Below are 12,045 nucleotides of genomic sequence, written 5' to 3' on the forward strand. Positions count from 1 at the left end.
GACATCCTTTAGAGGAGGAGAGGTCTGTTAGGAAAGTAGGGTGTGGGGAGCTGTTAGTCGGCCGAGCTAGAGGCCGGATCATTTCCGAGCCGGCTCTGCATGACAAAGGGGAAGGAGCAAGTTTCTTCTTTGATCTGCCCCCCGCCGGCCCCACACACCTGCCTGTTGGTGCTCCCGCCCCAGCTGAGATCTCCAGAAGGAAAACCAAAAGGGGGTGGGGACCAGGCTGTGGCCCAGCTTCCGCGGATCCTGCTCAGGCCACCTTCCTCTCTTGGTGGCCTCAGGACAAAAATATCTCCTAGGCTGATGACCCGAAGCACTTGCCGCCCCCTCCCGGAGAGCCTGGAGACCCAGGGCTGCGGGAGCAGTGCGGTGAGATGAGGGGGGTGAGGCGTGGAGCGCGCGCGCCAGTGTGTGTTTGCGCGCGTAGAGCTGGAGGTGTTAAGGGGTCCTGGGAAGAAGACTCATTGCAGATGTGGGGTCACGCCCTGGATGGAAACTAAGGGAGAAACGAGGTGGGGGGTGAGTGGGAGGGGGCGGGTTTTTATAGACTTGCTCCAGGATCCAGAAGCAAGGATTTTTCGTATGTTTCCAAGGGCTGCAGGAAGGGTGTTCTTTCGCGGCTCCAGGCACAGGCGTTAGTTACAAAAAAACAGAGGCAAAGATGTGGGAAGCTCTTGAGCTACAAGGGAAGGGGTCATGGCTTCTGGAAGATGCGTCCTGGGCATAGATGTTTGAGGCAAAGGATGCAGCCCAAAGCTGGCGGTGCCACACTGTTGCTGTCTGGTTGCCCCCTCCAGGGCCACAGCGCGCAGGAGGGGAAGGAGGCCACCTAGGAAGACACTGCCTCATCCGCAGGAGCTTTAGGGCCACGCCGGCTGTGGCTTTTACATTTCTGAGAAGTTGCCTCGAGAAAGTGCAAACTCTTCGCCCTTCTGTCTGCTACATTCCTGGTAATGGGAATGTGGGAATGCTGGGATGTGGAAACTTTCTTGGAGTGAGAAGAGTACAGATTGGGAGGGAAGACGCCTATTTGGCTGTAGGTAAATCCAACTCACTGATCGTTGTTAGCCCACGAAGGTGAGCCCCTGGCTGCAGCGAGACATAGAGAGAGGAGGTGAAGGGTGCCCGGGTTTCTTTGGATGTTGTGGAAGGGCAGGTGTCCGCTGCGGCAGCCAAAGCATCCTCCTTCATGGTGCACGGAGCACCATTCTTAGAATGACTTGTTTTCACTTCTCTTTCCTAGTTTCTCAGCCCATTGTTTCCTTTGGATTTAGGTCCTGAGTAGGGTTCCCACAGGTTTGGGGTAAGAGATGTGGAGGCTCCTATGGTGAGCAGAGTAGCAGTAAGAGATGGAGGTTGAAAAGAGGCTGAATTTCTTTGGATGGGGACGGGGTGGGGAGGGGGGAGCAGAACCTGACATTAGACCCACCCCAGGGCTCGTCGTTTGTGTTTCCCTCCTCCTTTCCCCTGGTCCTGCCTCATCTGCTCCATTTTCACATTGATTCTCTCTCCATTCTGCTTTCTCCAGGGAGCCCCATTTCGGAAGCCGACTGCCCCCGGGGTCTTCCCAGGGCACTGGGGAGGGCTGAGGCCGAGGCCGACCATGCCCAGTCTGCTGCTGCTCTCCGCCGCGCTGCTGTCCAGCTGGGCTCAGCTTCCGGCCGAAGCCAGCTCCTGGTGGTGAGTGAGAGGGGCTGAAGTCCTTCTCTACAACCTACGCCTCCTTTGGTAATTAAATGTGGAGAAGGGTCACCGTGTATTGTGATCATTCCTTTATTCTTAGGAATCCCAAGGACTCTGCTTTTATCCCAGAAAAACTAGGACAGCTTTTTCTCTCACACGCCCCCAGAGGTAAAGGTTCACCGAGAATAAAGGATTAGTTGGTTTGGTTTTTCCTCTGATCCTGTCCGCATCCCTTTTTCCTGAGCCTTCCTCCATCCCCATGGGTTGTTAGAAATAGCTCTTGTGTTGCTCCTGGATCAATAAGGATATTGATTTTTTTTTTCTGATGGGGGCAAGGAGAATAGAATTCTTATTTTAGAAGTCTGATGACCAGATGAGAAATTAAGACATATGCAGGACCATGTGTGGCTTTCTTTTGTGTTTTTAAGACTAATGTCATTGGCAAGTCAACATGGAAATGGCAGCTCCCCATCCCCCCCATTTTGCGTGATCTGTGCCCCGCTCACATTTTTATTCTGATGGCAAATTTAACTGATCACTTTACTATCTCTGGTAGAGGACGAGCCAAAGGGAGAACCCGAGGACTGAGAGAGTGGGGTAGGGGTTTTGTGGGTGGGATATGGAAGCCAAAACATTTAGACTCCGTTGTGATGTATGAAAATCGGCTTCTGTTTTCAAGGCATAAGGCGAGTTCTAGTTCAAGGAATTTCTGGCTTTCCATCACATACCCTGCACTTGGGCTAAAGTGAACGAATCACCCCTACCCCTCAACCAAGTCATGTGCTCTCCTGTTGAGGTTTGGCTGTTTCTGTTCTCTGCCCTCTCTGTCACCTTCTCTGCCTGCCCTCGCCCTCCTCCCCCTTTAAGACCCGGTTTCACACCATCGCCTTGTAAAAGCTTCTCTCCAGCTGTAAGAGCTCTTTCTCTATCTGCTCACTGTCGATACGGAAGTTCAAGTCGGCCTTTGACATCTCACGCGTCATCTGTGGTCGCGCCTCAGGTGAAGGCAGGCGCTCCGTTTCATCAATTTTCCTTTCTAAGCCCTTAGTACAGGGCCTCATCCACAGAAAGAAAGCACTGGATAAATGTGTTGAGTGAATGACTTAATGCTGCACACAGCATGTGCTCACTCCTGGGCCTTCTCTCCCCTTTCTGGATCTCCACTGTAGGTCATTAGCTATGAACCCGGTGCAGAGACCCGAGGTGTTTATCATCGGCGCCCAGCCCGTGTGCAGCCAGCTTCCCGGGCTCTCCCCCGGCCAGAGGAAGCTCTGCCAACTGTACCAAGAGCACATGGCCTACATAGGGGAGGGGGCCAAGACGGGCATCAAGGAGTGCCAGTACCAGTTCCGGCAGAGGAGGTGGAACTGCAGCATCGTGGACAACACGTCCGTCTTTGGGCGAGTCATGCAGATAGGTAAGAGGCACTGCTTGGCTAAAGGAACTGGGCTCACCGGCCTGGCCGCAACGATGCTCTCTCAGGACTCGCACGAGAGCCCGCACAAGTGCCAGTTCTCTCAAGGCATGGAAGCCACGCGCAAGGAGACAGGAGAGCCCTTGGGAAGCAGAGTCTCAGATGATGTGTGGGCCGCACAGCACCCGGCTCAGCCAGTGCTGTGCTGCCAGCCTCGCCCTGTTTGGGGCAGCCGGCATGTGCCCCACTCCAGGAAGGTGACAGGGCAGCCACTTTGAGTGACAGTGGACTGGCGAGCCTGCCCGCCGCCACTGCCCTTTGCCTCAGCACAGGGCAGCTCCGTGGTCCTGCTCCCATGGGCAGCATTAGGTAGAAAACCAAAAAAGTCTGTCTGGCTTTTGCCTTTTCTACTTGGACCCTGAGAGAGATGGAAACTTTGAGCCAAATTGCTGATAGCTATCATTAACCTGACGCAGATCCAGTCCTGGCTTTTTCATTCCAAAGGAGATATGTGTGAAAGTGGGGGAAGGGGACAGACCCAGAAGAAAGAAGAGAGGCCACCTCTTCCCGGATTCCTGTCCCTTCCCCTCTCCCACTCGGACTCTCTCTCTTGGCTGCCCTATTGCTTGGATGGAGGTGTGATCTGGGGTCTAATCGTTTTAGGTCCTTTTGAAATGCAATCCTCCCCTCCCTGGCAAGAAATTGAGAAATCCGGCCCTATTCTACTGGGTCTGCTCCCCAGGGCCATAAAAGGAAGGTGTCGGAGCACTGTATTCTCCTGTCTGCCCTTCTCCCAAAGAAGTTTCTCCTCCAAGGAATTACCTGAAGCTGAGTTTTTCCCAAAGAATGCTTTTAGCAGCAAGCAGGGTGTTTGGAAGGTCCCTCCCTCCTGACCTCTTTCCCCGATGCCCCTTGCCCCATATTGACAAGTGAGGACCAGGGGAAGGTATGCTCTGAACCTTTCTGTTCCCTTCCTTCCTTCAGAATTCACTCAGGGTCCATACAAGGAATGCTCATGTGTTTCTGCAACGGTCTCATCTGGCAACTTTCCTAAAAAAGAATGGACTTGGGTTAATTGGGAATTGTTCTTAATTTATTGATTCTTCTCAAACACACTTAGTATTTGATAAAATCTTAGGAGCACTGCCTGCTCTGGGTTCTGGGAGAGGAAAATAGGACACCCAGGTGTAGAGAGAGGCACCCACTAATCACTCTAAGGACACTCCTGTTTCTTTGGAACCTAATGTGTGCCTGACATGGGCTAGATCCTTTTTGTGTGTCATTTTGTGTGAGTGAAGGCCAAAAAGTGAGCTTTGCTTGAGAGAAAGGAGTCAGCAGATCACTGGGTGTGGATTCACTCGGGGGAATGACCTGCGAAAGCAGACCCTACCTTCCTCTCGGTAACCTGTTCTGTCACAAATGGAACCCTCCGTTGCCACCTTTCCACAGTTTCTTTTTGCAGCTTCCCTGCAGACTTATGCGCCCCAGGAAGCTAGCTTCCGTTCATCCCCTGGGGCCCAGACTCACCAGGAGTCTTCTCCCTGCTATCTTGCGGATGACTTCCAAGAAAGTCCTGCCTTCTTTGAAGCTGCTGCAAGAGTCCACCAGCAGAGGGCAGCAGAGTAGCTTGGAGGGAGCCACTGGCACTGCACCCAGCCTAGGTCAGGGGAACATGAGGCACCTTCCTGGCAGTGGGTGTGGAACAGAGACAGAGAGCGTGGTACTGGAATGTTATCTCCTTCTAGAGGATAGATGCCAGGTCTCTTTACCAGCTCCACGGCTGCTGGTTTCTTAGCCTTTATCCTTGAGATGGTTTGAGTTTCCACGTGGAGTTGTTTCACATATAGGGAAGCTCCCCCCTCTGCTTCTCCATTCTGAAGCCCTGCATTATGTCTTGTTTGCTGAGAATAGCACTATAGTCAGTACTAAGCAGGCTTGGCAGGGGACTCAAATGCTCCCCGTGAATGCAGAGATACCCACACTCAGTGCCTAGTGATGCCCCCAACCAAAAGAGGCAGAGTAATTGCAAGGACAGCTAATCCACCTGCGGACACACCGGGATCTGAAACCATCATGGCAGAGCACGTAGTGGCTGGGCTACAGTTTTACACTCAGTTGCATGTATGGTGTTTTGAAAGGCAGTTCCTGGGGGAGCGATTCAGCTCTGAAAAGCATGTTTTCAAAAAAATCGAGGAAGGAATCAGACATGTGTAGCCTGGAAGAAACACAAAAAGCGTATCAGTTGTTTTCGAATGCTGAAGGGCTGTCAAATGGAAAAGGATTAGACAGCGTAGCTCCAGCGGGTGAAGTTCCAGGGAAGCATTTTTCAACTTACTGTAAGAAAGAACATTCTGGTGAGTAGAGTCATCAATAGATGATGGGATGGGTTGCCTTGAAAACCCAGCCTGCTTCCCTGAAGAATGTGTGAAAGGAAGACTCACAGTGGGTGGGATGTCATCGGGCTGCAGATCAGAGGCTCCTTCCTGTCCCAGAAGGCCCGGTCAGGGGCTTGAGGCTCCATTTTAGCAAGATTTCTCAGGGATGGCTCCCTCAAAGAAGGGCCTAGGCCCTCCTCCCTAGCAGCCCTTTGGTCACCCTAGCATGCTGGCTGCTCATTCTCCTACTCTGACTACCCTAGACTAGATAAAGTTCCTGGTCTCTGGCAGCGGTTTCCGCACTGACTCACATGTCGAATTTGATGGCTGAATGATGAGTGTGACTTCCTGCATCACCTGGGTTTTCTTGCATGGCTCCTGGTCCACATCTGACTAGAAGCTGAGCCCTGGTTACTTGAGAAAAACTGACTTGCCCAGTCCGGTCTGGTTGCAAGCTTCACCGTGTCCTGCCCAGACAGTCGAGAAGTAGGGCAAAGTGAGAGATCACTCTAGACCTATCGATGAATGCAGACTGCTTCCCTCTCCACCTACCAACACAGGATTATGGCATGTCTGCTTCTGACCACAAGACTCAGGAGAGGAGGAAATGGAGAACAGAAGATTCTGCCTGGGTAGTCCCTGAGATCAAGACTGAATCTCAGATTCTTGCTAAGAACCTCTCCCTTCTCTTCCATACCCGAGGTTTTTAAATTTTTTTTTTTAATGTTTATTTATCTTTGAGAGAGAGAGAGAGAGAGAGCACAAGCAGGGGAGGAGCAGAGAGAGAGGGAGACACAGAATCCGAAGCAGGCTCCAGGCTCTGAGCTGTCAGCACAGAGCCTGATGCGGGGCTAGAACTCAGGAACCACGAGATCATGACCTGAACTGAAGTCAGATGCTTAACCAACTGAGCCCCCCAGGTACTCCTTCCATACCTGAGTCTTTATGAGTAGTTTTTATTATGACAGCCTCACCAAAACAGAATTCACATGCTGTGCAATCCGCCATTTTAAAGAGTACAGTTCAGTGTATATTCACAGGGTTGTGCAACCATCGCCCTGTCTAGTTCCACAACATTTTTGTAACCCTATGAAAAAACCTGCATATCCATTAGGAGTCCCTCTCATTCCCCCCTCCTTCTTCTGAAACCCTAGGCCATCACTAATCTTCTGCCTTTATGAACTTTCTTATTATGGACATTTCATATAAACGGGTACCAAATGCTAGGGGCACCTGGCTGGCTCAGTTGGTGGAGCACGCGCCTCTTGATCTCGGGGTTGTAGATTCCAGCCCTATGTTGGGTGCAGAGGTTACTGAAAAATAAAGTCTTTTTAAAAATGTTAAGTGATTCACTTCGTATAATGATTCAAGGTTCATCCACATTGTAGCTTGTACCAGCACTGGATGACTTTGTATGGCTGAATAATATTCCACTGCGTGGGTGATGCCATCTAGTTTACCCACTCATCCATTGATGGACAATATGAGCTCTTTCATATTTTGGCTATGAGGAATAACGCCTCAGTGAGCATGCATGTATAAGTTTTTGTGTGAGTATGTTTTTATTTATCCTGGATATATCTTAAGAGTGGAATTGCTAGGGGGCTCCTGGGTGGCTCAGTCAGTTAAGCATCTGTCCTTGGCTCAGGTCATGGTCTCATGGTTCATGAGTTTGAGCCCCATGTCAGGCTCTGTGCTGACACCTCAGAGCCTGAAGCCTGCTTCGGATTCTGTGTCTCCCTCTTTCTCTGCCCCTCTCCCCCTCAGGCTCTGTCTCTCAAAAATAAATAAATGTTAAAAATGTTTTAAAAAAGAGTGAAATTGCTAGGTCATGTGGTAATTCTATGGTTAACCTTTTGAGGAGCTGCCAAACTGTTGTCCAAAGCGTAAGGTTCCCACTAAGATGAAGCGAGCATTCCAGCTTCCTCATATCCTCACCAACGTGTTACTAGTACCTTTTTTTTAAGCTTTTATTTTTTAAGTCATCTCTACCCCCATTGTGGGGCTTGAACTTACAAACCTGAGATCAGGAGCCACATGCTGTACTCGCTGAGCCAGCCAGGCACCTTACTATTGCTTTTTTGATTATAGTCATCCTTGTGAGTGTACTGAATCTCATGGTGATTTTGATTTGCATTTCCCTTTTGGCTGAATATTATTTTTTTATAAACATTTTTATTGAAGTGGAACATAACAGAAGTTTATTGTGGCTTTTTAAAAAAGTTTTATTTATTTATTTTGGAGGCGGGGTAGCGTGCATGCAAGTGAGGGAAGGGCAGAGAGAGGAGAGAGCAAATCCCAAGTAGGCCCCATGCTCAGTGCAGAGCCCATGCTGAGCCTGATGTAGGGATTGATCCCATGACCCTAGGATCATGACCTGAGCGGAAATCAAGTCGGATGCTCAACCGACTGAGCCACCCAGGCTCTCCTACCTCATGTGAGTTTTTAAGTGGTTCACTACAACAATATAGAGGAATATAGTTCAAATTTTCTACTGGGAGTGATCTGGATATTTGGAGGGACCGTGTTGAGGGTCCTATAGATGTGGTTTCCTGGTGCTCATGACTTGGGAGGCAGTGTGGACCCCATGGAGGACAGAGAGAAACAGCTTGGATGATCCCGGACATTGTAATTCAGGTTCACTTCTAGCTACTATCTAGCTAGATAATGGCAGCAATAAAAAAGACAGATGCATGGCCCGTTGAGTGGTGAGAACTTGGTGTCTGTGAGAGAGAGGTTTTCGCTAAGATAGAGTCTTACTATTGGTCCCACGATTTCTACTCTGTCTCGTCCTCTTCGTCCCACACGTTCTACAAACTCCTTAATGCCCACTCTCCCCCCCACTTAAGTCTGCCTCCTGGGAATCTGCTGGCCATGCACCCTTCCCTGGAATGGATGTTAGTGTGGGCCAAAGCTGGAGGGATTCATTCTACTGTGTGTGTTCACAGGGCAGGGGAGGCAAATCTATGCTCATTATCAAGAGCCGTTTCTGACCATCAGAGCCATGGGAAGTGAAAGTGCTTCTCCTGACGTTGTTTCCCCTGGGAGCCATATGGCCCAGGCGATGGTGTTGGGTCCAGGAGAGACGGAAGGAAGGGAGGGGCCGCCCAGAGGGCTGGCATCCTTCACCACCTCTCTTGCCTTCTCTTGCAGGGAGCCGGGAGACGGCCTTCACCTACGCGGTGAGCGCGGCAGGCGTGGTGAACGCCATCAGCCGGGCTTGCCGCGAGGGTGAGCTCTCCACATGCGGCTGCAGCCGGACAGCGCGGCCCAAGGACCTTCCCCGGGACTGGCTGTGGGGTGGCTGCGGGGACAATGTGGAGTATGGCTACCGCTTTGCTAAGGAGTTCGTGGATGCCCGCGAGCGGGAGAAGAACTTCGCCAAGGGATCGGAGGAGCAGGGCCGAGTGCTCATGAACCTGCAGAACAACGAGGCAGGTCGGAGGGTAAGCTGGCACTCTGCCTCCTCTGCACACACCGTGGGGTCCCTGGCTGTTCCTGGGCTGAGCCCCAGCAGTGGTCTGGCTGTGAAGAAGGGGTTAGGTGTGACCATGATGACTTACCTACCGTGGCTGGCCTGGATGCCTACGTTAGTGACCATTTCACAAGGCTCTGTTTCCCAGTGGACACATGCCATTGTAGTTTTTATAAACCTTGTTTATTTTTCACAGAACATCTGTCCCTGTGGGACTTAGGGGGCGCCTTGTCATCAGGATTCCAGGCACACGAAGCAGAGTTCTTGTCTTGAATGCCCTTCCTTTGTAACATGAGCAGACAGGATGGTGGGAAGTTGAGGCCATTAGACCTAGCCTAGGGTTTATGATTTGCTGGAGGCTCAGGTAAAAGCAGAGCTGACTTTTAAGAGCTGCTGCCACGTGTATCCAGAAGCCCATTCCAAAAACACATGCGATTGCTAACGTCACACATAGCATCTGTGCAAAGGGTGCCGTGCATGAGCGGAAACAAGACAGATAACCACCTTCTCAAGGCGGTCTCGCCAGTCTGATGTGAGACGTGACTGTTGGGTGAATCTCCGTTTTGGTGGAAACTGAAATGTGGGTTTTGAGGTGAGTGTGCTTCATTGCACCTGCAGAGCATACCTGGGCGGTGGCTCTAGCTTTCCTTTGTGGTGTGCGGGGGACCACGGGCCTCCTCTGCCTATCCCTCGCTCATAAAGACCTCACCTCTAAGCACAGGCTCTGCCTTCCCTTCCCTTTGCTGCTCCTGACATGGTCTGTCTCTGCTGCAGGAAACCAGAGGGCTCGCTCAGGCAGAAGCTCTCTGTCTGCTGGTTCGGTACATCCCGTGTGCAGGGGAGTGTGGATGTGCATCCAGGTCTCCTCCTAGAGAGGCTGGAGGTCTGAACACTGGGTGGTGGGAGTCCCTCCTGGCCCAGGGTCATGGGACTGCAGACTTCTCAGGAAACCACACAGGCTTCTTTCTGAGAGTGCTGTCCACACTCAGGTCTGCATCAAGCCAGCCGCGAAGATACTGTAGTGAGACCAGAGGTGAACTCATTAAACAATGGGGCCAGCAGCATCTTGAAAAGAAATAAATTGAGAAATTTAATGTTGGTTCATTGATGATTCAGCAATAGGATATGGATATATTTCTAAAAAAGCTTATCAATTTAAAAAAATCAACTCATGTTTCATAGGAATACATATCAAATAAATGGAATTGAAATGTCTTTTATATGAATTGGGATCTGTGATGTTGGCTTGGTAGAACGTGGTACGCTTGTGTGAACTGAGTATCATCAATAGTGTGATGTCCAGTTGAAATTAGAATTGGTTATTTGGCCAGTGTCTTTCTTACAAAGCCCATGTCCAGAGGCTGGATCTGGGTGTGTGGGGTGGTCTTAATCTGTGGTGATGTTAGGAATTCAGGTTGTTGCTACGGTACAGACCAGGGCAGAGAGAGCAGCATTGTCTTAGATGACCTTCCATTCTGAGGGTGTCTCTGGGGCCACCTCCCTTCCCCATTCCCCCAGGACTTTGTCTCTGTTTGGCAGTCTGCTTGCCAGTCTTTGGGTATCTACCGTGAGAGATTGGTAAAAAAGGTTAAGGTCTTCATTTATCTCCTGAATGCCCAAATTCTATCCATTTTTCAAAATCCCAGGGGTGCCTGGGTGGCTCAGTCTGACTTCAGCTCAGGTCATGATCTCACGGTTTGTGGGTTCAAGCCCCGCAGCGGGTTCTGTGCTGACAGCTCAGAGCCTGGAGCCTGCTTCAGATTCTGTGTCTCCCTCTCTCTCTGACTCTCCCCTGTTCACGCTGTCTCTCTCTCTCTCTCACAAAATAAATTTTTTAAAAAAATTTAAAAAAAAGATCCCAGGTCAAACAGCACTTACTCCTTAAAATCTTCCCCACCCCCCATAATTAGTAGTTTCTCTGCCACTGAAACGCAGTAGAGCATTTGCTACCTTTCTTGAGGTATTCCTTACTCTGCCTCATCTCAAAGGTTGTGGCTTCCTGAGGACAGGATTCCACCTACAGCTCTTTGAAAGAATGCTCGCTCACGGTGTCACTGTGCTTTACACGAGTGGGTGCATGCAAATGTGCAGAGCACAACTTCCATATTGCCTCTAGGAAGAGGTCAAATTCACGGAGGGCTGTTTCCTGTCTCTGCTCTGAGGCGAGGTGACTAGGCATTCATCCTAATCTGGGCTCCATTTTAGTCACAGTCTTGACCCCACTTCTGCTGGCTCCTCATTTTATTGCCCTTAATTGTTTGTTTGTTTGTTCTGGCCCTTATCTTGGCAACCCTTCCTTCCATCTGCCTTGTTTCTCACTTACACACCTTCCCCATCTTCCTCTGTCTGTCTCCCTGCCTTTGGGCCCCCTTCCTCCAGTCTCCACACCTCTTCCACAGCCTTTATCTCTCCCTTTGCTTCTGTCTGCTCCAGGTTGGGAATTCCTGTCCCTCTCTATGTTTTCTCCCCTCTCTGAGGAACAGGCCTCCGCCATCAATCACCATCTGAGGCCAAAGGTATTCACCTCCCACCTCCTCACACCCACACAAAAACTTCCTTAGGGAAGACTAAAATGGGGGCAGGGATCGAAAACTCCCCTCACTAGTATTCTACGATCAATTAAAAGATTTTACTTTTAAGTAATGTCTACACCTAACATAGGCTCAAACTCACCACAACCCCAAGATCAAGAGTTGCACACTCCACCAGCTGAGCCAGCCAGGATTCCCCAACCAATTTTTTTTCTTAACAGAATATCTAGGATCTGACATGTTGGCCACAGAGTAAATCTTGGGCATACTTCGCAAGAAATTTCTCTTGGCCTTTCAGAGTCTCTAGTAACCCCGTTTTAGACATTGATGGCAAGAGCAGTGGGTTGATGCTGCCTTGTCACTCAAGGGCTTAAGCATTTTCCAGATAAAAGCTGCCTAATCCTTGTGACATTCCTATCAGTTACCGAGCTCAGTCACACCATTAGATAGTGCAGAAGAGGGACTGAGGCCTTTGCCAGGGGGCAAGATGCAGAGCCGAGAAAATGTTTTAAAACATTTGTTGTCTTTTTCAGTTAGCAGGAAAGGCCAAACATTGGGATTTCC

General features: G+C 50.3%; 1 protein-coding gene across 3 annotated transcripts in view; it reads left to right on the forward strand.

Annotated features, from left to right (window-relative positions):
• Positions 1-12,045, forward strand: part of WNT5B (Wnt family member 5B) — a 105,793-nt gene that overhangs the window by 90,198 nt on the left and 3,550 nt on the right. The window contains exons 1-5 of one of the 3 annotated variants that reach the window (XM_077758997.1): positions 259-372; positions 801-1,043; positions 1,532-1,683; positions 2,856-3,103; positions 8,629-8,921. In XM_077758997.1, coding sequence (XP_077615123.1) covers positions 1,607-1,683; positions 2,856-3,103; positions 8,629-8,921 — 618 coding nt within the window. In that variant the 5' untranslated portion in view covers positions 259-372; positions 801-1,043; positions 1,532-1,606. Of the gene's footprint in view, positions 1-258; positions 373-800; positions 1,044-1,531; positions 1,684-2,855; positions 3,104-8,628; positions 8,922-12,045 lie in introns of those variants that run through there. The other 2 variants (XM_077758998.1, XM_077758999.1) reach the window with 2 other exon arrangements.

Source organism: Crocuta crocuta, unplaced genomic scaffold (genome assembly GCF_008692635.1).
Source record: "Crocuta crocuta isolate KB4526 unplaced genomic scaffold, BGI_CrCroc_1.0 scaffold72, whole genome shotgun sequence".
In the NCBI taxonomy this organism is placed as follows: domain Eukaryota; kingdom Metazoa; phylum Chordata; class Mammalia; order Carnivora; family Hyaenidae; genus Crocuta; species Crocuta crocuta.